The 26882-nt window shown below is 43.6% G+C and overlaps 1 protein-coding gene across 1 annotated transcript in view; it reads left to right on the top strand.

Annotated features, from left to right (window-relative positions):
* Window positions 1-11751: 11751 nt before the first annotated feature.
* Window positions 11752-26882, top strand: part of GLP2R (glucagon like peptide 2 receptor) — a 55817-nt gene continuing 40686 nt past the window's right edge. The window contains exons 1-2 of the mRNA XM_054978056.1: window positions 11752-11847; window positions 24759-24849. Coding sequence (XP_054834031.1) covers window positions 11779-11847; window positions 24759-24849 — 160 coding nt within the window. The 5' untranslated portion in view covers window positions 11752-11778. The remainder of the gene's footprint in view (window positions 11848-24758; window positions 24850-26882) is intronic.

The following is a 26882-nucleotide window of genomic DNA, read 5'->3' on the forward strand; positions in this document are numbered from 1 at the left end:
CTCTCTCTCGCGTGCCAGGCGAAGCATTGCCGACTGGACTGCTCCTGCAGCCGGAGGCTTAGCAATCATGGATTCGGTCAATATTGAGACTCTCGCTAATAAGTTTGCCCATGTCACGACTAGCATCTCTGACTTAGGTAAACCGGTGGTGCAGTCCCTAAATTCCATTTCAAATGGGCAACACGAGATCAGCTCCATTTTAGTTAACTGGGAGAGTCAAATTGAAAGAGATTTTTCTCTGCTGCTCAAAGGAACACAGTCTTTTGAACGCAACGTGTCAATAGCCATGGCATGTATGCAAGCCCAACAATTAAACCAGGCTGTGGCCATAGGGCTAATTCGGCAAGCCACAGACGGGCACTTGCCCCTGGAAATTAAAAGATTGATTATGCCCAAATTGTCACCCATTGAACTGGAGCTTGAATCCTGGTGGTCTCTCGTAAATTCCTCATTCTCACCGACCACCCAGGAGCTTAAATTATTTTTATTAACGGCCAGTGCGCACGAGTCATTCCACGTGTATCCAGTCGTGCCTCTGGGACTCCAAGTCAGCGACACCGAGGTCCTCTACGCTCGCCACCCTGACCATTGGGCCCGCTTCACCCCGACCGGATGGCAGCTCGTCAGCCTCCAAGGGTGCCAGCATCGAGACCAGACCGGCTTCATCTGCCAAGACCAAGCCTTTGCACCTCATCACCCCTGCGTAGCCCCGCAAGTCGACGCCCTCAATGAGTGCCCCTTCGAGGTCGTCCAGGAGAACAGCTCCGCTGTGGTCTACCTTGGGAAAGGATGTGCCTGCGTGCGAACGGCCTGTGACTTTGTGATCCTGAATTCGTTCCAGCTCAAGCCCGTGATCCCGGGAGTCAACCGCTGCTTCTGCAACCTGTCTTCAGTGGCAGCCTGCGACTTCGCCTACACGGTACCGGTCTGGACCCAAGAAGAGATCCTGGTGGCACCCTCCATCTATCAGTATGTGAAGCCAGTCTCCCTTGGCATCGGTCTGGAACTAATCCACGAGCTCCTGACCCACCCCCAGCTCCACCGCACCCTCCAGAGCATCCAGAGGGACGGGGACACCACTGCTTTCGTTGTGTCCCACAACGGAAAGGAGATCCTGGACCTGGTCCAACGAATCAAGACCACCGGTGAGCACTCGTGGTGGGAAACCCTCTTTGGCTGGAGCCCCACTGCCACTGGAATTTACAATTTGGCTCTGCACCCGATCGTTGTTATTTTGGTTTTCCAAGTTTTGTTATGTGCCTCACTACTTTACTTGGGCTGTTGGAGCCGCCGACAGCTCCAGCAACTCCAGCTGTCTTACCGTTTGGATCAGTACAATCCTGACCTCCTTCTGCCCTAATGGTCATTCTTGGCGCCCTAGTTTCCTCCCTTACTTGTGTTATTGTTTATGGTGTTATGAACTATGCTTGCGTTTTACTACGTGTACGGATCCTGAACCAGCCCCATGGACGCTTTGCGGCCGGACCCCGCTCCGAGGCCCTCTTGTGGACTAGGGGGGGACGTGTTTCTCTGCCTCCCAGCCCACGGCCCGCCTACAAACGACTGCCAGCCACCTCCATGAGGACTAGAACTGTGTGCCCGAAGCCCTTCTTGCCGCCAGCCGACCCTGCTCTGCGGATTGACGCAGACAGCAAGGGGGGGTGGAAGTGTGTTTTGGAACACATGGACTAAGCTTGCTTGTTCTTGTAAATATGCAACCCAGTCTAGCAGCTGTACTGCAGACTGAGCCGTCTGTGATCTTTGTTGTTCTATTGTCTTATGAATTTCTTGCCATTGCTTCTTATGAATTTCACCCCTATGAATTTAGCCCCGAACTAGACCCTCGCTCTATCTATTGCAAGTGCGCCCATGATCTTCCCATGAACTGGGATCTTTTAATCATCCCCTATCAATTTTGTTCCTATGAATATTCTTTTAACCTTATGAATTGCCTTTTAACCTGACTCCCTCCGCCGAAGTGATTTTAGCCTATTTATCATCCTATGAATTTGGTTTTAACTGAGAACCCCTCCTGAACGGTCTCTTTTTAAAGGGTATTTAAACATTGGTTTTAGATTGTATGAATTGGGTTTTAATCTGGCCGCATGCATTGGTTTTTTTAATTGCGAATTCTATTTCTCTGACCCCCTATGAGCCCTTCCGCCGCTCACCCTCATGAATTGTTTCCACGCACTTGCTTTTACTACTGCTGCTTTTATCTATGAATTGGTTTTAACTCCCTGAATTATTGTTTTTAATCCTATATATCTATGTATTTATGATTTTAACCATTCATGAATTGTTCCACCCTAGATGAATTAGTCCATACCTGACTTGCACTTTCTTATATGAATTATTCCCTCACCTATGAGCTTTGTTTTAACTTCCTATGAAGGAGCCTGCTTTTATTCCTGCATTCATGAATTGAACCCATGAATTGCCTTTGCTTTTAATCCTATGTCTATGAATTAATCCATGTATATGAATTGCTCCTGGTTTTTAGTGCTTTTAATCCACCATGAATTACGTATGAACTACCTTCATCCATGAATTAATCAATGTACACAAATATGAATTATTGCTATTTATATGCATGAATTGCTCATTGCTGCCTGTATCACTATGAATTGCTATTACCTATGAATTATTGCTATTTATTCTGACGATTGCACTTAGCACACCCCCTGGTGTGAACCCAGAGACCTGCAGCCCATTGGCTGATCTAAATTGCACTTATTCGGTTAGGTGGTTCTCCAAACTAAATTTTTGAGTGACGCCTCCCCCTCCTTCCCTTCCCACTCCTTCTTCGCTCGAAGCTCGACCACCGGACATTGCCGACCACCTCGCCTTTGAAGTCAAGTTCGGAGACCCGCGCGCCTGACGTCACGGGGTCTCCGAGGGGGGGAATTGTTGCCAAGTAGGCCCCCTCCCCTGCTTTAAGGCCTGCCATGAACTGTGTTAAAGTTTCCTGCGTTACTGTTTCACTGCTGCACAAAGATTGCTTTGCACGTGTGTGCTCTGATACACGTGTCAGTTTCCTGCCTGCGTGTCAATTGCCTTGCTGCTGTTATAGACTGTGTAGTTTACTGACTCCATGTTTGGATAACTGCACAAAGGACTCTTTTTCTGGGCAGCCCTGCCCTGACCTATACCCGGAATTCCCAGTGGGTGTTTGGACTGTGTTACAAGTGTGCCCCGTGCCTGCATTGCCATCTGCCACGGACCGTGCCTGTTCCCTGCTTTGGACTGTGTTTTGTGTGCTGTTCCCCCTGCCTCCATGGAAGCCTGCCTCATATGGGCCCAAGCCGCTGCTAGCAGCCGGGCGCCTGCCGGGGAAACCTCCAGCGAGCCTGGCTAGGCGCTCCCTGGTCAGTTCCCGCCTGGAGCCTCCCGCGAGCCGGTCCCCGAGCTTGCCCTCGCTACCGGGCAGCCTGCAAACCAGCCCCAGCTATGCCCAGCCGGCATCCATGTTCTCAGGCAGCCAGAAGACCCTGGGAGGAAGACTGCTTTGGGAAGCCATTTTGGCGAAGCGGGCACACCACGTCCGCAGCGAGAGCCCCTCGCCCCGCTCTGCATATCTTAGGAGCCGCCCCGGAGAAGAACTAAGTGCCGACCATCCCAAGCACTTAGAGAATGCATCTCAAAGAAACCTCCGCATTCCAGAAGCTGATGACATCAGGACAAGCCCTGTCCGCTGGAACATCCTTTCAGCCCACTTGGATTTCCCCCTCCCTCTTTTGTCCCCTTTTCCTGAGGTGTCACTTATCACAATCTGATTACTAAAGTGGCCCATCTAAGCCATTCAGTAGCCCATTAGAACCTTTGTTTTAAACTGTGAGAACCACCAAGTACAGCACCAGCCCCAGGGTACGTTTTGGGGTATTTAAGCTGGTCTCCCAGACCACTCGGTGCTCAGGCCATTCCCTATCCAGACCTCCTTGCTGTCCATCTGTGGTCCCAGTGCTGGCATTGGGCCACCCTCGCTGCTGTGTCTCTGCTTCGCTCCAGGATTGTGAGTATTTCCCTTATCATCGTTGGGAACCCACTAATGCGAACGTCTCTGTATTTCCTACTCTATCTATTTCCTAGATCTTGTGTATTCCTTGTATGATTGTGCAAGTTAGGCTTACGCCACACTAAATACACGTGTTTGGAACCTATTCGTTGTCTGCCTCTTTTTCACTAGAGTGTCTGGGATCGGGACCTCCGTATACATAGGTTATGATCCGCGCTTAATTTTAAGTTACAGACTGCTACAGCTAATTCCCCATTATAATAAAGAGCAGTTCTGGTAACAGTGCGATCTGTCAACCAGTTACAGATCCACCTAATAGTAATAGGATCCAAACCACATTTTACCAACTTGTCGACAAGGATATTATGTGGAACATTATCAAAAGCCTTACTGAAATTGAGATAATTATTTCTACAGCATTCCCTGATCCAGCAAGGTAGTAACTTTCTCAAAAAAAGACATAAGGTTAGTCTGACATGACTTGTTCTTGAGAAACCCATGCTGGCTCTTAGTAATCACAGCCATCCTTTCTATACGCTCAAGGACTGACTGATGATTTGTTCTAAGACTTTTCCAGGTATAGATGTCAAGCTGACGGGTTGGTAATTACCTGGATCCTCCTTTCCCCCCTTCTTGAAGATGGGGTCAACACTTGCTCTCCTCCAATCTTCTGGCACCTTGCCTGATCTCCAAAATTCTCAAAAATAATGGGCAGAAGCCAAGAAATTACATCTGCGAGTTCTTTTAGTACCATTGGGTGCAATTCATCTGGCCCTGAGGACTTAGTTCCATTTAAAGAAACGAGGTGTTTACCTACTACCTCTATGCTGATCCTAGGCTGTAACTCCCTTCCCCCATCACATGTTCTCTTATTGCCATGCTGAGCACCATCTACCTCACAGGAGAAGACTGAAGAAAAGTAGGAGTTGAGCAGTTCTGCCCTCTCTTCATTGCCTGTTACAATTTTACTTCCCTGTCCCTGCAATGGGTGTACCATGTCTTTGCTCTTTTTCTTACTTAGAACATAAGCAAATAACCCTTTTTTTGTTGTTTTTAGCATCTCTTACTAGCCTAAGCTTATACTGAGCTTTAGCTTTTCTAACACACTCCCTTCAAGCATTGGTTATTTGTTTATATTCATCCTTGGTTATAAGGCCCTCCTTCCATTTCCTAAGTGAGTCTTTTTTATTTCTCAATTCATTAGAAAGTTGTTTATGAAGTCACCTTGGCTTCTTTAAGCTCCTCTCGTTTTTTCTTATAGGAATCGTTTGTGATTGTGCTTTCAGTATTTCACTTTTAAGAAACTCCCACTCCTCTTGAACTCCCTTCTCCTTAAGTATTTCTGACCATATGATTCTACCCAGCATAGCTTTCAGTTTGTTAAAATTTGTTTTCCTGAAGTTCTACCTATAAGTCTGACGACGTATAGCTTTCCCTAAGACCCTGAATCCCAAAATTACATGGTCACTGCTACCCAGGGTAGACAGCATACCTCTTGAGACGACAAGTCTGGTCGGCACACTTTACCCTCTACCCCTCTCAGTAGGGAGTCCCCAGTTACCTTCTCCTATATTGAGGAATGGAAGCTCGAGTCCTCTCATCTGCAGGGGCCTGAGAAATTTCTTTCAAGTTTCAAGAGTCTGGGGGAGTAGCTCTTGATCCAGTGGTCCAGAATCAATATCTGTGGAGAGATCTGGAATCAACTGCTTAGCATAAGCGGCTCAGAATGTCTCCTGATTATTCTGTTCCTATGGGTTACTTTCTTCCATGTGCCCGCCTCTTCTATTGGGTACTCCTCCATATCCTGAGATACTAACTTTGCTCTGAATTATCCACTACAAAAGTCTGCTGAAGTACCACAATTGGTTACTATATTGTCCTTGAGGGTACTACGAATATATCTGAAAAGTGTATGAAATGGACCAGAAGAGCACAGTAGATGGGGCACCAGATCTCAGGTGTTCATTTGTAAACCAATAAATGTATAATCCCAAGGCTAAGGACCATTGCGTCAGATCCAGTGTACTTTTATACACAATTCACCCATGTCAAACTAAACTGAAGATTTGTGTCCATGCTACAATTTGTGTCCTGTTACAATTTTACTTCCCTGTCCCTGCAATGGGTGTACCATGTCTTTGCTCTTTTTCTTACTTAGAACATAAGCAAATAACCCTTTTTTTGTTGTTTTTAGCATCTCTTACTAGCCTAAGCTTATACTGAGCTTTAGCTTTTCTAACACACTCCCTTCAAGCATTGGTTATTTGTTTATATTCATCCTTGGTTATAAGGCCCTCCTTCCATTTCCTAAGTGAGTCTTTTTTATTTCTCAATTCATTAGAAAGTTGTTTATGAAGTCACCTTGGCTTCTTTAAGCTCCTCTCGTTTTTTCTTATAGGAATCGTTTGTGATTGTGCTTTCAGTATTTCACTTTTAAGAAACTCCCACTCCTCTTGAACTCCCTTCTCCTTAAGTATTTCTGACCATGTGATTCTACCCAGCATAGCTTATGGAACAAACTACATGTGTTCATGGAGTTTTTCTGATTAGATTTTCTGGGTTTTTTCTTGGCCTAAGTAGCAGTTCTGATAAGACCTGTATGGATTGGGCCCCTGACTCTCGGGATGGGGGAGTTTATCCTTACTGTCCATAGTACTTCCCCATTCATGTCCCCTGGGCTATTTTAAACTCTAATAGAGAAAACATCCTGTCTTTCCCCCCTATGTAGGCCAAAAACAGTCCAGAGGGTAGTTTTAAGGAAAGAAGTAACATGAGGAGACTTAACCCTCCAGTTCTATGGCCTTAATTCGTATCTAATACTAGGGATGTACATAATGGAAAAAAACAAGCCAAAATTACACACAGAACTCGGTTGTTTGGCTTGTTAAAACAACAACAGTGTGTTTATATACCACTCTTCTAGAAAGATTAGTGCCTACTCAGAGCAATTAATATAGCCAGTGTTATTAGATGGGGCATCAGATCTCAGGTGTTCATTTGTAAACCAATAAATGTATAATCCCAAGGCTAAGGACCATTGCGTCAGATCCAGTGTACTTTTATACACTGGAGCTGGGGCTGAGAGGAGTGGCTTAACCAAGGCCAACTGCTGAGCTCATGATAGTGGGAGTTGAACCAGCAGAGTGATGATTTGGATCCCAGCCAGTCAACCACTATGCTATAGTAACTTCCAGAATGCTTAACCAAATCTGGCAAATGAGGCTGTACTGATTCCTCCTGCTGAAAAGTGTGTGCATTTAGTTTCAGTACTTACCACACAGGCAGGCCATGCAGTTAGGAGCCATCTGGCAGCATCTTGTTTTCCTTAACGACAAGTCTGTCTGCGCTCATCATTCAACCAATTGGCTCAAAAGGGGAGAAACTGAGCCCTTAGTGTTAACTCCATTTGCAGCAAGGGGATGTGTGCAGTGCACATGTATGATTTTTTCCCCAATGCTTCCTGGGCAATGACATTGGCATTTAGTAGCATGTAGAGGTCAACGTTTTGCTTTGCATCAAGGAGGGGAACAGCATGGTGCCATCAGCTCTGATGGGGAAAATTTTAACCATTTCCCTTAGCCAGTTATAGATTTCTCCATTCTTACTACAAGTCTGAGAAAACAACTCAAAGCATTTAAAAACTTGGTGATCATAGAAGTAAAAGGTTTATTTAGAGATAAATCTTGATGCAATCAATTTTGGTGACTGTATGCATACAGGAAAACATCAGCACTTGTATATGCCTTGTCTCCTGCTATGAAATTCCTCTGAAAAAAGTTGATTCTGTCGAAAGGAGTCAAGTTCAGTGAGTTGATCCTTGATCAGTTTTGTTTCTGGTACAAGATGCTGACCAAATGTTTCAGTAGCTTCTTGGAAAACGTATGGCACAAACTCTCGCCATAGTTAGTGGCAGGGCTTTTTTTCAGCTGGAACACAGTGGAACGGAGTTCCAGAACCTCTTGAAAATGGTCACATGGCTGGTGGCCCCACCCCCTGATCTCCAGACAGAAGGGAGTTTAGATTGCCCTGTGCACCATGGCGTGGAGGGCAACTCCCCTCTGTCTGAAGATTAGGGGGTGGGGCCACCAGCCATGTGACCATTTTTTCAAGGGCAACCCACTGAGTTCCACCACCTCTTTTCCCAGAAAAAAAGCTCTGGTTAGTAGGGTAAGTGGATTGCAGAGAGGTTTTTATTCTCAGTCCCTTTGGTATAATGTTCAGTCTTCTGCATTTGGTGAGAAAGATTGTCTGTTTGTACCTGTGCAAGTTTCTTCACAAGGTTGATGGATTTCCATTCTGTACGGCTAAATGTGGTGCCTTCCACGGAGACAGATCAAGATGGGAAGCTGTGTTAGTCTGTCTGTAGCAGTAGTAAGAGCACGAGTCCAGTAGCACCTATAAGACTAAAAAAAATGTGGTAGAGTACAAATTTTGTTAGTCTTATAGGTGCTACTGGACTCTTGCTCTTTTCTACTGCTACAGACAGACTAACATGGCTACCCTATCTTGATCTATCAGCACTTGTATTTTATACATTTCAACATAGAAAAATTAATATCAAGTTTATAAGATCTCATACAGTTCTGTAAACAAACAAGCCAGTTCTTACAAACAATCTTCTGAACAGTGTAGATTGACAGATGATATTGTCGAAGGCTTTCACGGCCGGAGAACGATGGTTGTTGTGGGTTTTCCACAAAAGAGGGCCATCCTCTCTCCCCTTCTTCTGAAGGAAAAAACAACAGCTAGCCTTCCTTTTCTCTGCACTTTTATTCACAGTGCAAGGACAGGCCAGCAGCTGTCAAGTTTAAACAAGGAGTCCAAGGGTGCTGCAAAGCAGATTTGGATGAGAAGGATTCATCCCTCATCATGGAAACTATGCTACAAGGCACTGGGAAACACGGCATAAGAGCAGGACTCAACGGCAATAATTTATTGGCTTTGCTATCATAAAGAAGCATTTTTTTTATTTCACTGTTCTGTGCTGGTTGGCATTGGAATACTTTCCTGCTTGCACATTGTGCTGGCATGCTGTGCCAGCACCGCTTTGCCAGTAAGTTCCCTCCACTCTGTGCGCCCACTAATACTCACCTTCTTTGGGGCCCATTGTTGTGTGAATTGTCATTTGCTTGAGGAGAAATTCATTGGGTAGAAGGGTTTGGGACGATACAGTTTTGAGTTAAGCACAAACAGAGTCTTATTTTCCCAAATCCCCCTCCCTCAACCATGAAAATAATAGGGAGTGCACACTACGTAGCACAATAATCGCCTTGATGTGTGCATTCCTTAGGGTCTAAAAACACAGAACCCCACTCTCAGATTCAGTGGGTCGATGGTTTAGAGGGAGGACTGTGTTCTGTGCATTTTGGGTTCCATTGCATGTAAAACAGCTGCTCCAGAACCTCATTTCCATACACATCTTTAAAATAAGAGCATCCATTTGCGCTTGCATGGCCAACGCATGTGCAAGGGAGCCAAAACTCATGAAAACACACACAACCCCCCCCCCAGCTGGCACTTGGCAACCTAAAACAGACCAGTAATGGAACAGAATTATTATGGAACCCCCAGAATTGAAACTGAAACTTTCTTGGTGCACACCACTATCTACTGCATCTACTTTTAAGGGTCAAAAACATTATGAGAGATCCAGTCATGGAACTCTAGCATAGTTTGGATCTAAGGGGTTTTCCACTTGGTTTTTCCTGTTGGTTCTGGCCCCTTACTGCTTCAATTTATCCCGATTTCGGCACACATTTTTTAACTTTTGGTTTTCACTTTGAGTATTTTGGGTTCCTCTAGGGTTTTTTTTTTCAGTTCTTTTGAGGCCATTTTTAATCTGGTCTTTTTCTGGAAGCCAATTGTGAGTCATTTTCCCCCGTGTACATAATGCTTCTTTCAGCTTTGTCTGTCCCACCCACTCCCACCCACCTCCAATCCACTTTTCAATGATTGGGCATTCATCACCATCGAGCCACTCCTCTTCCTACCTCCCCCCAATTTTGTTTTCTATCTTTTTTTAACCATCATTTTCATAGAGTTATCTCGACCTATAGTCATATAACAATACATGTAGCAGATTCTCTGAATTCCCAGCTTTCATTTTTAAAAAAGTAAGTCTGCTGCATGTATCATTACAATGGTAGGTCGTATAATGCTATGAAAATGATTTTTTTAAAAAAAATGCAGAAAGCCTTTCGGCCCAGGGGAGGGCAGGGGTGGTCACTTCTGGCACCAGAAAAATCAGCATGGCTTGAAAAGCACAGCTGCTGTTCCTGGCTCTGTCCCAACAGAGATTGGTTTGCTCTGCCAGTACCAGCCTCTGTCTCCTGGTTCTGGATCAGCCCAGTTAGGTCTGTCCAGTTTGGATTGTGGCAGGGGCCATAGGTGTGAGTGATGGAGCTGTTCCTGTTTAGGCTTCCCTATACAAAGACTTTCCCATGTGTTCATTTTCAATCTTTTTTTTTAAATCAGCCCTTATATCGATATAACGTTATAAGCACATGAAAAAAAATAAGGGGGGTGCTGTGATGTCACTGATGATGCCACTGCTGATGACTGCATCCTCACTTGAAAATCCCGATTATTCAAAGCACATGCAGAACAAAATAAATCAATTCTACAACAGTAAAAATGTAAAGGGAGGGCAGATATATAGAATAACCATACCCAAACCAATTCTAATGCTTGGGGGTGAACTGCTAAGAAAATCAGGAATAAAACAAGTGTGCAGAAAACGAGTCTTCTAGTTCGTGAGGTTTACACAAAGTTATCAACAAGCAGTCCAATTTGCAGCCCTGCAATCAGAGTTTATATTTAACAGGGTTATCCATCATGAACTTAAACCTTTTTTCTTTCCAGGATATATAGTTTATACTTGGACAGCTATCAAAAACTCCTTGCTTCCCTTTAGTAAACATCTGTGGATAAAAATTCTTGCTGCAACATTCACTTCTTTCAACCAGGATGTTTAATCTCCTTCAAAATTATTGGGACAAGCCAATTGTAAATAATCAAGTCTTGCTATAGCACCCAAAACCCCTCCCCATTTCAAGTTCACTCACACATAAGAAAGTCGGCAGGAGTCTCCTACATACTCATTCAGGTCAAACCAAATACAATGAGCAGAAGAGCTTCATTTTTTCTTATACCTCTATTGCTGAATATATCAGTCTCTGTCCAGTTAACTCCGGCCAGGGGGCAGAGCTAAAGAATATTGTTCAGCAGTCTGCACACGGGCAGCTATCCAATCTGTGGCCTCGGTCTGTCAGATTCCTGCAGAAATGGGCTTTCCTCATATTTGCTTTTGTTTTACCTTTTTAGCAACTGCCTTCTAGATAAAGTCTCCCAATGACATAATTCCCTACCAAATCAATGGTCACTTTAAAATACCATGAGGACAGGACTCCAATCCTGCTCCTTATTGGTTGAAAGGACCAGCAACAGAAAGCAGATGTGCTTGTAAAGTTTACAGTAAATTCTGCCTGCATTTTATTCAACAGTGAAGACGCAAAAGGAAACCAACTTTAAGAACTCTGCAGGTTGGAGAAGATTTATTATCTACTGTTTTTGCTGAGATCCAAGAAATACTCTAATTGCTAAACAGGTGTTGTTTGAAAGTGGAGATATCTTCACAGAAAAGAGCGGGTGTAGCCAGGATTGCTGAAGGGGATCACAAGCGACCTGGGTTGTATCCGTGATTTACTTGAACATACAAGTTTGCCACTCTGGATTATACTGAGTACTCAGTGCTCTTCTCTGCCATGAAGCTGTGCTCTGGGAGGTTTCCTAGACTGGTGCTTACCATTACAGTGCTATTCCTAATTAAACAGGTAAGAAACCATGTCATTTTGAGAGTTATCTATTTTAAAATATGGATGTTCGTTTGGGCTGATATCTCAGCATGTGTCAACTGTGTGACATTTCCACAAACAGTGCTTCTCTAACAGCTTATTGGTACAATGCATAACAAAGATATTAAAAGACGTTGCATGGTCTGTAGTCTCTAACTGTTGATCTTTTTCAGGTCAGGTATTAATGCTTTTGCTTTTCAATTGCATATAATTTATTCAGATTTTCCTTATGTGAGCGAATCGACTTCAACACGGGTTTTACTTTGTAATTTTACCATGTAAACTATCATTTGTTAATTTCACCTCACTGTTCTCCACCTTCCACCACACACATCTCTGATTTCCATTTTGAAAGCGTCTCACACATTTCACACGAGGCTTTAAAGAGGAAATATTGGTAACTACAGGTTTATATTGTTTATTTTATTCACTGCTGGAACTTTCTTTTGAGTTTTAGTCTTGGATTTAAAATCTAGCATGTTTACAAAACATCAGCAAATACATGCAGAATAACTAAAACTATTTCACTGCATAACCAGTTCACTGTGTATAGCCAAATATACACTTCTACAAATCTGAAACCACTTCCTGAAGAGTTCAGAAAATGCTTCAGTTTGCAAACTTTGCAAAATTGTTTTTCATGCTGCGTTAATGCATTCATTCATCTCAGACTGACTTTATAGACTGGGTTATAATAGAAGAATTTTAGTGCAGATAAACAGCCTTCACAATCTTTTGATTCAGGCAAAAGTTTCTGGAAAAGTTATTTAACTGACGATAACGCCCATCATCAATACATCTCCTCATTTGGTAAGGAACTGTAATATTTATCTCATGAGGATGATTGTCCTGGAAGAAGAGTATTAATAGGAAGCAAAACGGCTTTTACGTCACTCCCCTGTAATCTGCATATTTAGTCACTTTAATGGCATTGTGGTGTTACGAGTTGACCTGAGATGTTTTGATTCAGTAGTATGGTTTGGTATTACTATACTGGCAACAGCCACTATCACCAGATACCAATCGTATTGTATTGTTATGGATCACACTATCCCATCGTGGCAAATGAAGAAATAGTCCTCTGTTCCTATTTAGGATGACACAAAGAGCATAGAAAAGGTTAGTGCAATACAGCTGCAAGAAATTTATCACAAGTCTTGGACCTGTAACATTGAAAGATCCTCCTCTAAGATGCAACAAGCTGGATTTTAAAGACATTGCCAGGTCTACAAGGTGATGATGCATTTGAATTGCTAGATTTTTTTTTAAAGCTCCATCATGCTGCTTCACCTGTTGGCAAGATTAGGCTTTGTGAATCTGGCCATAAAAAGAGAAAAACAGGCCTGAGACAGGTGGCTTTATTTAGCCTGGGGGTTGAAGAGCTGCTATTGCTTTTGGTGAATCATTCTGCTTTGGGAATAGGATTGCCTGCTTGCTTCCTACCTACCCAGCATCTAGTAAGCAAGCACACACACCCCGCCTGCATGCACACAGACATGCACACACACACACACTGTTCCAGTATTCTAATTGCCAAGGAAGCAAATCCTATAAAGCAACACTGGAACATCTACCTGTTCAGAGAAATAGGAAATGCAAAATGATATAAAGCAGCAGCACAGTACAGAACTGATTACATAGGATGTACTGGTATGAAACTTGGGGCCACATGATGGAACAGTATCCTATCATGGCTGGTAGACTTTTCTTGATACTGGAAAGACAGATGCACCAATGTCCCCAGAACATTGCTGTCACTACTCAGTGCCAAAAATGTTTCTAATAGCTTAGTCCTTATGCATGTTTATTCAAAAATAAGTCTTGGTGATCCAGGGACGTAAGTGTGCGTAGAATTGCTGCATAAAAGACAGCTTCAATCATACACACACATTGGAAGCAAATACAGCTGAAATTGAAACAGTGAGACTTAAGTTCTATGCAAGTGATTGGTCTGTATGGAGACGTATGCATGGAGAGTGGATTGTGCTCATGTCTGCTGACATTGCGTAGTATTGTCCCTGACCTCCACATGTTTGAAAACCTGCAAGGTGCCTATGTGCATACAGCGATGCCCTGATGTTTGTTCAGAGCCTACATATGTTAGGGTATACAAATGTAGGTCCCTGTGCAAATGTTATCACAAACCCATGCAAACAGGTCATGGCCAGTAAGCTAACCAATGAACACAATCCAGAACTCTTCCACATGCCCATCTTGCTTCATCTACAAAAGCTTTATTTTCCAATAAACACGCATAGGATTGGGCTGTAAATCTACAAGCAAAGTTCATAACGGCTGTGGATTTAGGTAGACCAGGTGGCTGGTTTCCTCCTTGGATAAAAAACATAGAAGGCTTGCATGATGTCAACATCAGCTGCCAGCAATTGTCAATCCCACCCAGAAAGTGATTAATAGAGATAAACTGCCTTCTTCAATTGTTATGTTGAGGGATGCAGAAAGCAATTATCAGTAGTTCTATGAAAGCTTTTGGAAAGCTTGATTTATTCCAAAGTATTGTCGAAGGCTTTCACGGCTGGAGAAAGTTGGTTGTTGTGGACACTGTCATAGACACTGAGAGATCTCTGTCTTTTGGTGCTACACCTCTGAAGATGCCAGTCACAGCTGCTGGCAAAACGTCAGGAACTACAATGCCAAGACCATGGCTATACAGCCCGGAAAATCCACAACAACCAATATTCCAAAGTAGTTTAATCAGCTGGGAATGTTGACATGCTCAGAAGAGAAATCCTAGGCGGAATAAAGTGCAATGCTTGTGGTACATTTTCTCACCTCTTTTTCACTCTCTAAAATGGCCAGAAGAAATTAATTCCAGGTACTGAAATTGGTACCCGGGTGGACTGACTTGGATAATGTTTACAAGTTTCAGCAAATGCAGAATGATGACCACAGAGTGACCCGTTCCTGCTCATTTGACCGTTGAAATGAGAAGGGAAACCTGGCAGAACCCAGCAAGGCTGATCCGGTCCACAGCTTTCCCTTGCAGCACTGCCATACCAATTCATTCATCTTTTATGCATTTCCTTCCTTCTAGAGATTTCAGTATACGCTGTGCACTCATGTTCTACCTTGCAGGAAGACTATACCAGTTACATCCTTTTGTGAGAAAGTAAGAGTGCACTGGACTACTACTCTAGAACAGGCTTGCTCTACTTAAGTGATCATTATAGCCGCCATTGTATCATCTATTTTGTCACCTCAATTTCAGAATTCCAATATTTACTTCCCAGTTTTAAAATTAATTTTCTTTATTTCTCTTCACTTTTGCTAAGTATTTTGGCTATTTCTGATGCCAACGGAGGCAAGGCATGGTGAGCAATATGTAGGCAGAATGGACTGCATAGACAGCCTGCAAAATGAGGAGGATGCCGTCAGTTCTTAGGAGTGTGCAGTCTGGGATTCATGATTGAGCTAGATAGCCAGATTTATGCCAATCCAGCATGATCCAGATCAAATTGGAGAATCTTGGATCAGATCCAGCGAGCTAAACTGTGCTAGGAAGTATTTATTTGGTTACAGGTAACTGCAGCAGAGGCACAGCAACTACAAATGAGAGGGCAGCAGCATGAGTGAGAGGGCAGCCAGCAGCCTGAACAAGACGGTAGTGGCATGAAGCACAGGCAAGCTCTACACTGTGGCAGGAGAATGGTGCCAGGCTGATGGGGACAGGAAGCACCAGGCAGAGGGGATTCCTGTCTCATCCCAGCCCCTCCACCTCCACCTGAGCACCAAACTCCTCCAACTGCCTAAACTTCATGGCTCCAGTGAGCCTCACTCCACTCCGTTTGCTTCAGTTATTGTCTTCTCTACTTTTACACAGGGGTTCTTTGGATGAACATTGGGATTCTCTGGTTAGGCATTGGTTCTCCTCCTTCACTTTGGTTTTGTTGGGCTTTGTTGGTTCAGCTTCATTGGAGTGGGACTTGCACTTGGGACTGGCTTTTGGCCAGAGGTTCCCTTTGGATGAGGGTTTTCTTTGCCTGGAAAGCCTTGGAAATTTCCCCCCATGGAAACAATGGAGAGAGGCTGGGGGCAGCTTGTTCAGGGGACCATAGAATTGGATCCCAGAGTCCAATCTTCCTGAAATTTGGGGTGTCCTTAGTGGACAGGAAAGAGTAGGTTTCCTGAAATTTAATGGAGTTTACTTAAAAAACAACTCCCCAGCCCCCATAGGGAATAATACCCAGATAAATTCAGGATTCTCTAAGAAGATTAGAGAATATGACCCAGATTTAGGAATACAGAATTTTTTTTGTATCTCTGAAACCCAGACCCAGATCACTTGAATTTTGGGAAGGTGCACACCCCTATCAGTCATATCTTACCCACTCTGATATGTTCTGGGTAAATAAGTGTCAATGGACTGAAATCTCAGGGCTGGGTCTGTTCTGCCTCTAGGCTTGAGAAATCACACTGACAGTAGCAGTCTCTTCTTATAGTCAGCACAAATCCTGGGGTACCCCAGGCTCTTATACCAGGTGGTTAATGAGATCATAGCTTTAGGGGGTAAATATGACTCAAGGGTCAATTGAACTTGGCTAGAAGAGGAATCTTCTGGGCACCTGATACCACTTCCTCACTGAGGTGGTTTAGGTCAGGTCAGTTTCTGCATAGGCGGCTCCCTGAGAGATCTATGCATGCCACCTTAATTGATATCTTCCAAGAAAATCAGGTTATTAATGTAGTAAATAGATAAGTAGCCATTCTATTTAGTTTTTAGTGCTGTGTAATATTTACAAAGGCGCGGAAGGATTTTTCTTGATTTTTTTTCCCATTCGTACCAAGCATGATTGATAACATGCGTGCACCCTTACCTTTTGTCTGAGCTTTATTTTTAATCTGCTGCTGAACTGGGAAAGGAGAGAGTTGCAACTTTTTCTGTCATCAGCTCTCTTCCCTTGTCACATTGTGTGGCACATACATGCAGCAGAGGAGAGTAGATAACAGGGGCAAGGAAAGAGGGGGTGGGCATTCGGCAGCAGATTTTAAGGCACGGGGGAGGGCATATTCCACAGGTGGCAACCTTTCAACTTGGCAACATTTTGGTATGTTAAAAATAAATTAACGAATGTGTGGTTGGAGCATATTTGAAAAGGTACATCATATTTCCTCGACTGCAAGGGGGAAAAGGAAGAGGAATAGCATACAACTGAACATCAAGTGTTGTTTAGCACGTACAGCTTGCACAAACAGCGCCTGCAGGTTCACTCTTGATTTTCCTTTAAAGGTTCTCATTTTTGACTGCTCCCTGGTTTTTTTTAAAGCTAAGTTGGGTCTGCTAAGTTCAGTGAGCATTTCTTTGAATTTTTTAAAAATGCGTCATCTCAGTTCCTTGCCTCTTAAGACAAGGTTCATTGACCAACAAGTCTCCTTTCCCCTGTTTACATTTGGGGAGGGGGAGGCAGAGAGAGGGAAAGAGTACAAAAATCCATTTGGTTTGGATCCTGTCTCTAAATGAGAATTCCTTTCTCATGGCTCTTGAAAACAGTCTTGCCCTGAAGATCATCAAGTGATCCAGTGTACTCCCAGCACTTGAAACGTTAATTAAACTTACACATATTTTTTCTGATCCACACTAAAAAAGCATTAAGCAGCCAGGGTTGGTGTAACAACAGAGATGGGTAGAGGAAGAAGTTATTTAGCTCTTCCAGATTTCAAGGTGTTGTGGTCTGTTCTGAACTAGATGGGGTAGCAGAGAACTTAAATGGATACAGCAGTAGCCAGAGTAGCAAGAGGTTGGATTGTCAAATCTGAAAATGAAAGCTGGTTGAGATGGGGGGGTGGGGGGGTGGATCTGGTAGAAGGAAAAGAAGTTGGAAAAAGCCCATAAGAGGTAGGAAGAAAAAACTGGGCCAGTCTAAGATATTTCGGTGCCTGAGGTGGCACCACACTCTGTGTTTCACAAACAACTTATAAAGTAGCACAATCTACCTGTGCAAACTGCATTGCATGAAAGCACCACCACAGCTCTTGCACAAGTCCAACTTATTTGGTGAAGGTTATACGTTCTAGGACAGGTCTTCCACCTTTAACGATAGCCAAATACCTCAGTGATAAAAGAAGCTATGATGACTAGCCTTTTGGTGTAACAGCATTAGTTAGGGAGAATGTCTTCTCTGGTTGTGAGGTGGATCCTTCCCTTCTTACTTGAAAGAATTGCTGTTTGGCAGCACACACACAATTACAAATGAAAAAAATAGAATAATAAGAATTAGGAAGGAGCACCAGCTTTCTCCCTTGCTTTTTATGCAACCAGCCAGAATGTTAAAAAGCAAGCAGACCGTTTCCCCCTGAATGACTGGTAAACCTCTGTGGGTGATGTGGCTGCCACACATCCTCGAGGCAGCGGAATGTGTTTCCAACAAAATAAAAGAAAGGTAATTATTGACTTTCAGCCAACTGTCCAAATAGGTTAGAAGTTCACAATGTAAAGTCTGGAGAACAGTTGGATGGAAAACAGGAAAAGTTAGCCTATTCATATTCTGTGCTTCTCTAGAAAAATTTAGTAACCAGTCCAGGAACAGAGATTCTTGCGTACTGAAGCCAAGTTAGGCGTATGTTGTATTTCCCTGTCAGTACATGAAACTTTGCCAAGCTGCTAACAACTCAAGACACCACTCTTGAAGGGAAGGGCATTAACTTTCTGCTAAATGAAAAATAGATTTTCCCTGGAAAGCTCCTCTTTATAGGCATTTAAAAGGAAGTTTTGGCATATAGTTAAAAAGCTAAATCTGACAATTTGAACAACTGTCAAAAAATGTAATTTCCCATTTTGGGTTAGGATAATAGCAAATGTAATTTAGGTATATATAGTTGCAATATTGATATTCGACTGTTTAATCTGAAATAATTGAAATGACCCCTGCTATCAGCAAAAGCTACCCAGTCCACAATCCCATTGAGCCAAAGTAGTAGAACTAACATGCTACAGTCTTATTCAATTAAACAAGACATGCCTGTCATATACATTTGCATGATTTAACAGTCAGTGCTGTATTCCTAAAGAATTCCTGCCATTTTAGCTCCTTCTTCTCCTTACTCTGCAGAATTAAAAGCTATTTCATACGTGATGTTCTATATGGGAATTAGAAAATATTTAAAAACGTTTGGATATTGTTGCGTCTAAAAGAAAAATATCATTCATGAAGCAGCCTTACTAGGATTGCCACCACCCTCTTCAGAAGTGGAAAAGAGGGGGTCGCGAGACAGTCCTTAATCCTGGCTCCTCAGATGCTCTGGAGGCCCTGATGATGTCACCTCGGGTTGAAAACCAGAAAATATGGAGTCTCAGTGGGGCCAAAATCAGCCACGTTTGGGGCTGATATGGCCCTGCTGAGACCATGTAGCTTCCAGTTTTCCACTGGGAGTGCATCATCAGGGCCTCTGGAACACTTGTGTGTACCATTTTGCCACCTGCTGCAGTGGCTCCTGGCTAGAGATGGGCACGAACAGTAATACGAACAAAAAAAAAGCCACAAACAGCCTAATCTGCTGTTCGCGAACAAGGTGTTCATGAGGCCCCATTCTAAACTAACAGGTGGTCAGTCCAAGCCTCCTTCATTGCTGTTCTTCTTGCTGTTTGTCAAGCCAGACAGTCTGGCACCTGCAATCAATTCCCTTGGCAATTTAGGCAGGGATTGTCTGAACTCTGTCTGAACTCCTGCTGTTGTCCTGGAAACCCCAATCTAAGCTCAATTTAGCTTGATAGGCAGGTCTTTCTTTCAAGTATGGAGCTCCAAATTTGTTACAACAAGGGAGCAAAGACCAGGGGGGCTCCCAGCTCTGACTTTGCAGACAGTGGAAAGGGAGAGACAGTTGCTGTTACCATTTTGATAGAGAGAGTGCATTGGAGCTTGAATTTTCTTTGTGTGTGGTGAGATAGGGATCTACCCCTTCAAGTTCCAGGGCTGCTGCCAGGCTCTGGGCCAAGCTATTATTTATTATTGGTACCTTTCCTGCTGCCTGCTCAGGTCTGGGAGTGGTGCGGTAGGGATCTTGACCAAACTTGGATGATGGCTGGAGGAGAGCCTGCTGGCCCCCACGAACAGCCAACCGCGAACATGTTCGTGAACAGAACCATGTTCATGGTTGTTTGTGAGTCCCTGTTCATGGATGGCGATAAACAATGAACATCATGTTCGGGGGGGGGGGGTTTCTGTTAGTGCCCATCTCTACTCCTGGCCCACCCCCCTCCTTTCCCCCCTGCCTGTCAGGGGGCTGGCATCCCTAAGCCTTACCTTACAATATGGAATTGTACATTCTTTGATGGAGCTATACTCTTCTAAGAAAAGTCTCAACCTCACTCACATCATAGAGGGAAAACCATGAAAACTGAACTCTTTAAAAACTCTTTTGTAATTCAGACATTCCTTTTTTTAATTTAAATTTTGTTTATTTAGATACTTTTACCATGCTTTACTGCAATGAGTGTAGGCACAAAGCAGCTACAATATGGAAGAGCAACAGAACATAAATACAACAATTCTGCTATTCTATGCAGAGTTACTCCAGTCTAAGCCCATTGAAATCAGTGGGCTTAGACTGGAGTAACTTCGCTTAGGATTGCACTGCAAATCTATTTAGCAACTCACAGGAGAGGGAAAGGGACAGAGCAGGTGGTAAAATCTTTTCCCCTGATGGCAACAGTCCCCTGATGGCAGCAGGCACTTCTTTCCTTCCAGGAGGCAGCTCCCTTTAAGCTTCTAAGACTGGAGGGCAGAGCAAGAGATAAAAGATATGCCCATGATGGATGGCAACAGTCTCTTTCCAGGCGCTATCTTCAGACATACTTTCTTAATTCAAGTATTTATCCTTCACTGTATTGCAACTTAGGCTGTGTAGTCTGCAAGATGTGTCATATCAGTCATGTTTCATTGTTTAAAACCAAAGGATGACTAACAGAACCCTAAATGGAAAATTTAATTCAAAAACTTCACTTATCTGCCTCACAAGATGGTAATTCTATTAGCGGTTCCCTCAAAAAGATATTACAAGTGGGGAACCTCAAGGACTTGCAGAGGGCATCTCATCTTCCCCTCCCCCACCATGTCCTCTTTTCTTCCCTGCCCCCCATAGCCTCTCCTCCTTTTCCTGCTTCATTCTCTCCTTCCCACCCACCGTTGTCTGCCCCATCTTCACCTTTCCCCCTCTCCCCTATGGCCCAGTTGCATGGTGCTGGCTGAGCTCAGCCCATGGAGTGGAACCTGCAAAGACTTGCAGGGAGTACTTTGCTTTTCCTTGCATCCTTTTCCCCTCACTATTTCTTCTTTCCCTCCTCCTGGCAGCCTCCATATGCTCACCTTTCCCTGCGTCCTTCTCTCCTTCAAACCCACGAAACAACTTACTTTTTATCTGCCCCCTCCATCTTAAGCTATATTACTAATTTAATTCCTTTATATACTGCCTTTCTCCACAATGGGGGCCCAAAGTAGCTTACATCATTCTCCTTGCCTCCATATTATCCTCACAACAATCCTGTAAGGTATGTTAGGCTGAGAGTGTGTGACTGGATCAAAGCAGATTGGTGATTCAAACATGGGTCTCCCAGATCTTAGTTCAAACCATTACACTATACTGACTTTGGGCAGGGGGTACTGTTGAACAGTAGCATGCAGCCAGGTCTAGGTGAGCCATGCAAATCATGTGGTATCAAGTCATCTGGTGGCTACTAATGGGCCTAACCCCAATGAGTCCTCCCTCAAAAGCCAAAGCAGCACCAGAAAGGGCACCACCTCCTCTTCCTGCCTTTTTTTGAGAGAAATCAAGCCTGGAATACGTGCTAAACTGTTATGGTTGCCTAGCAACAGCCATTGAGGGCATCTGGTGCTCCTTTTATCATTTTGGGTCCCCCCCCTCCCGGCCAGGTATTCAGATTTTTCTGCAAAACTGGGGCAGTTTTCAGGCATGTAGGAAGATCTGTCTTGTCTGTTTGTGGCTGCAGTCTCCTGATTTAAATATCCACAGAACAGAGCTACTTAATTATTAGTATATAAGATATATGTGACCAAATTCTATTATTTTGATTGTGGGCCCTTTGACTTTTCTGTCTTCCACACCTTCTACAGAAACTTTCAAGCAACATGTAGAAATATAGTGAATCCATTTGATTTCATTTTGATATGGGGAATTAGGTCCTAGAATTGGACATTTTCAAACTGTTCTTGACTGTGACTAATCTAAAACTTTGAGAGGTTTTTTAAAAGTTTCAACAGATTTATAAGGTTAATAGTGTTTTAGTAAATTGGAGTTCAAATCCCCACTCAACCCTGTCACTGGGTGACTTTGGGCCATTTACTCCCTTGATTTAATTTACCTCACAGGATTGTTGTGAATAGAGGTGGGCACAATAAAAAAAAAATCCCCGATCAAGCTGATCGTGGATCAGTGCCAGCGACGATCCCGAATTAACAATCCACACCGATCATCTCCCCTTTCTGATCCGTGGATCGTGGATTGTGGAGGCAAAAGCGGAGGGGCGCCAGCGGCATCTGTGTTTGTGTTTGGCTGTCTGTGTTTCACCGTCAGAGCTGCCTATCAGGGTTTGCAGGGATGAGATTGGAGTGCCCATGGCTACAGAACACCCCCTCCCTCCCTTGGGTGTCTTCTCCCAGCTGGTGACTGCTTTGCTGCTCCGTGGTTGGAAGGAAGCCCTGCTGATCAAGGCAAGCTGGGCTTCCATTCGCGTTTCCAGGGCGACAGAAGGAGGGCAAACACAGCTCAGGCATTCCCCTGGCTCCGTTGCCAGGGCAATAGATTGCTGGTGTCTGAGTGTCTGGCTTCCCGATCCAAGCACGATCGCCCCGATCCAGCCCCCCTCCCGACCGCTGGATCATTGGCCGTGCCCAAGCACGATCCGCCAGGTCCCGATTGTGCGATTGCCATTATCGTGGGTTTTTTCCGATCATAATGCGGATCGTGCCCATCTCTAGTTGTGAAGCTAAAATGGAGGAGCAGAGAAAATTGGCTTCTGCTCTGAATTCACTGAAGGAAGAGTTAGGTAAGGTTTGTAATAGATAATACCACTTCAAAGCTGCGTATGTGTAACAGCGAACGCACAGTTCCAGTGAACTCTGAAAAATGTGATCCTGTCACAGAAGTAAAAACTTTACTGAAGATTTTGAGACCTTTCTAAGAACTGTATTTCTCATAGTTCTTCAACTCAAACTCATTAAAAAACCAGTTTATGTTTGTGGGATAGATAAGCCTTAAATGAGAAGGAGACTGTGCTTACACTTTCACAGTTCCTGACCTTCCCTTTCTGTCAGAGTTTAAATCTGTGTTGTGCACCACCTAGCAGTCTACAATTGTTAGGCTACAACAGTCAGAACAGCAGTGGCCTACTTTCCATATGCCTAGCTGATAATATAACCAATATGGTGAGCCATCCAAGATAAAACAGCGAGCCATCAAAGTATCCCACAATATTCAGCTGAATATCATCCGATCATTTTGCAACCTCCATGACACATTAACATCAAAACCATACTTTCTTGGCTCAAAACGATTGGGTACACTGCATAATCAATTTCCCAATGTTTAATTATTTTACAGTTCCAGGGATACTGGAATTAGTGTGAATTTTAGAAAGTAGATATAAGTAGCATCTCTCTCTTTCACACTCACAGAAAGATTTGGGTGGAGGAAGGGTTCTGATTGAAATAACTCAGAAATATACTAACTTGCAGAAATACTAGAGCTGAAATTGGTGAAGAGTTTCAATATTTCTGCCATTTCACTGAACAGCAGCACCTCTGCCAGAAGATAAATCCTGTCAGCTCACCAGAATTGCTTTGGTCAGAAAGAGAAGATGTGAAATGTATGAGAGAAAAGATTCTGTCCAGAAAAGATGTCAACAGTTATCTTGGTTTCCTGCTGAGAAATGGAGTGGAAATGAATGACAGGACACAGAAGGCCAAAAATTGAAAAGGCGGAAATGGGACAAGGGGGCTATGGGAGAAAGTAAAATAGAAATGAGAGATGCGTAAGAGAAAAAGTGAGGGAAAAGCAAATAAAATAGAAATGAAAAGGATGCTCTAAATGATAGAAGGGAGTTGAGCATTCAGGTGGAATTGGTATTACTTTGGATCAATTGCTTTATTCCCCTAAAAAAAGTAGTTTCTCCTTATTCCTACCAGATTTTTATTAGGATTAGGGAATTATCTGTTGTTTGTTGTTTCAGAATATTTTTAAAAAAAATAAGTGAGACTTTCACAATATCCTGAATGGAAATAATCACTTGTCATTTTCAGAGGCGCTGGGGAGCGGCTAGGCTTTCTTTAACTTCAAAGAAGCAGTGCCCTGGCATGAGGCATGGTAATCCCCTAGAAGGAAGAGTGAAATTCAAATGTCACTGACAACAAATATTGATAATAATAATAAATGTCAGGAAAAAGAAGGAGAAAGGGTGGTAGTAAGAGCTTGTGTCCTTTGGTCTGCCTGGTCATGAATATTGGCAGCATGTCATTTTGAGGGTTTAAGAGGTGGGAAAGAACGTTGTTATATTTGAGTTGATGCAGACACCCTCTCATTTAAGCTGGCCCTCTCTACTTTAACTGTCTCTGTTTGTCATATGGTAACATTTTATTCTATGAAAAGTCAGCCACTTCACTGAGCTGTCATAGTGTCTAATAGGATGCACAGAGGCGGCAATTAATTTGTCCTGTTTACGAAAATTTAACTTGGCAGGAATATATCTTCTTCACAACACATTGCCTTTCTGAGATAACCTAGGGTTGTAACTGATTGGTTTTCAGGTGTTCAAAATAAAATTGCCAGCTCATTGTCAGGTTCTACTCTTGTTCTTTTAACACACTTTGTGTAACCATATCATTTCACATCCATACGGTCATGATGTATTCTTTCTTTACCTGCAGGCCAAAGGATCTCTTGACACAGTAACAGTTAACTGGTATTCTTATAAAGAAGCATGCTTGAAAAAACTGCAATCATCTAAGGTAAACACAGGTAAGAAAAGAATGATCAAGGACAAATATGCCTTTTATTAGCTTTTATTAGATCTCTAGATTCCATCTGTGAGTTTGCTATAGCTTAATGGCAAAAAACATGCCTTGCTTTTAGAAGGCAGGAGGTGCATTTCTCCTCGGTGTCTCAAGGCTAATAAATTATTCTGACATGCCAGAGTTCCTGCCTGTCAGATTAAACTGTACTTTTTCTTTGTTTTAAATTTTTGATTTTGTAATTCACTTTTTAGAAGCCCATCAAATTTTGAAGCAAAAATTGACTGACACACATAGACCGAATCAAAGTCATTCTCTGTCAAAATCCATCGATGTGAATTGTTTCAGCTTTCTAGTTATTTGTTGTTTACTAAGAGATGTGGCTAACCATCTGTGCACAAAAGGCGCACAGAATTTTCCTGCTTGTCTTTCCATTCCTGCAGCCCCTTCTAACTCCCTAAATGATCATTCATGAATCCTGATATTGTGGGACCTGTGCAAAAGAACAGCCAGGTCAGTGGGCTAGAGTGTGGAAGAACAAGGGGATGAAATCGACCCTTTTCCTCTGCAAAACTGTGATTGCAGAAAAGCGATTTTTCCCCACCCCATTCCTTCCTCACTGCCCACCCCCATCAGTGCAGTGATGTCTCCACACTCAGGGCCGGCACACACATTGAGGCCAGGTAGGCGGTAACCTCAGGGTGCGGGGTGCCAGAGGGGGCACCGGAGGAGGCGCGGGGGGCAGAAGCGCACGCCATGGAGCTGCAGCCTCCTAGCCCTCCCGCGCCGCGCCGCCGCCAGCACACGTCCCCGGCTGGGCGCAGCAGCCGCAGGCAGGCATCTGAGGCAGCGCAGGGCAACCGAGCGGGAGAGCTGGGAGGCCACCGGCACGCCATCCCAGCTGCCCGCCACAGCAATCAGGCTGGTGGCGCACACGCGCCCATGATGATGTCACACGTGACATCATCATGCAGGCTGGTGCGTGTGCGTGCCTGGCCCACCAGCCGGCTGGCTGCGGGCGCCAAAAACCCTGGCGCCACTGCTGTCCACACTGGTCTTGCAACCCTAGGACTAATATTTCTGGGAGTCAGAAGATGTTGCAGATCTAAAGAAAAAGGAAAGAAAACTCTGCATTCCATACATAGAATGGCTGAATACACATTGCTATATTTATTCCCTACCATTCAGCCACTCATAGGATCGGAATAACAAAAATATACAATAACAAAAATATTACAATAACAAAAATATAAACTACAAAACTGCATAAACCTATCAAAACCCACAAAATAATTTTTTTTAAAAAAATTCTATGTCAACTTTTCACCCAATTCAGGGTTCCCAAGGCAGCGAACATCAAAATATTTCAAACATTAAAAAGTACTTAATATTCAAATATATATATATAGTATGTAAAATATGAAATATTTAAAACAAATAAAACATAATATTAACACATAAAAATATAGCCACATAAACATATAAAGGCACGCAAACAGGTAGGAGGCTTATAAAAGTTATTGAGGGAACAGCAGACCAAACCAAATCAATTGCAATGGTTGTTGTGGGTTTTCCGGGCTGTATTGCCGTGGTCTTGGCATTGTAGTTCCTGACGTTTCGCCAGCAGCTGTGGCTGGCATCTTCAGAGGTGTAGCACCAAAAGACAGAGATCTCTCAGTGTCACAGAGATCTCTGTCTTTTGGTGCTACACCTCTGAAGATGCCAGCCACAGCTGCTGGCGAAACGTCAGGAACTACAATGCCAAGACCACGGCAATACAGCCCAGAAAACCCACAACAACCATCGTTCTCCGGCCATGAAAGCCTTCGACAATACATCAAATCAATTGCATTCAGTACTCTGGTTTCTTCCTGATAAAAATGAGTCAGGTTTATTCACGGGTTCACACACTCTTTCCTTCCCTCATTCCATCACACACAAAGCCAAAACTGATTCCCCACTTGAAAAAAACTACAGTTTGTTATGATGTCCCCATTTGGTTAAGCCAGGTTTATAACCCCAGTTTGTAGGGGGGGGAAA

Source organism: Eublepharis macularius, chromosome 4 (assembly GCF_028583425.1).
Source record: "Eublepharis macularius isolate TG4126 chromosome 4, MPM_Emac_v1.0, whole genome shotgun sequence".
NCBI lineage: Eukaryota > Metazoa > Chordata > Lepidosauria > Squamata > Eublepharidae > Eublepharis > Eublepharis macularius.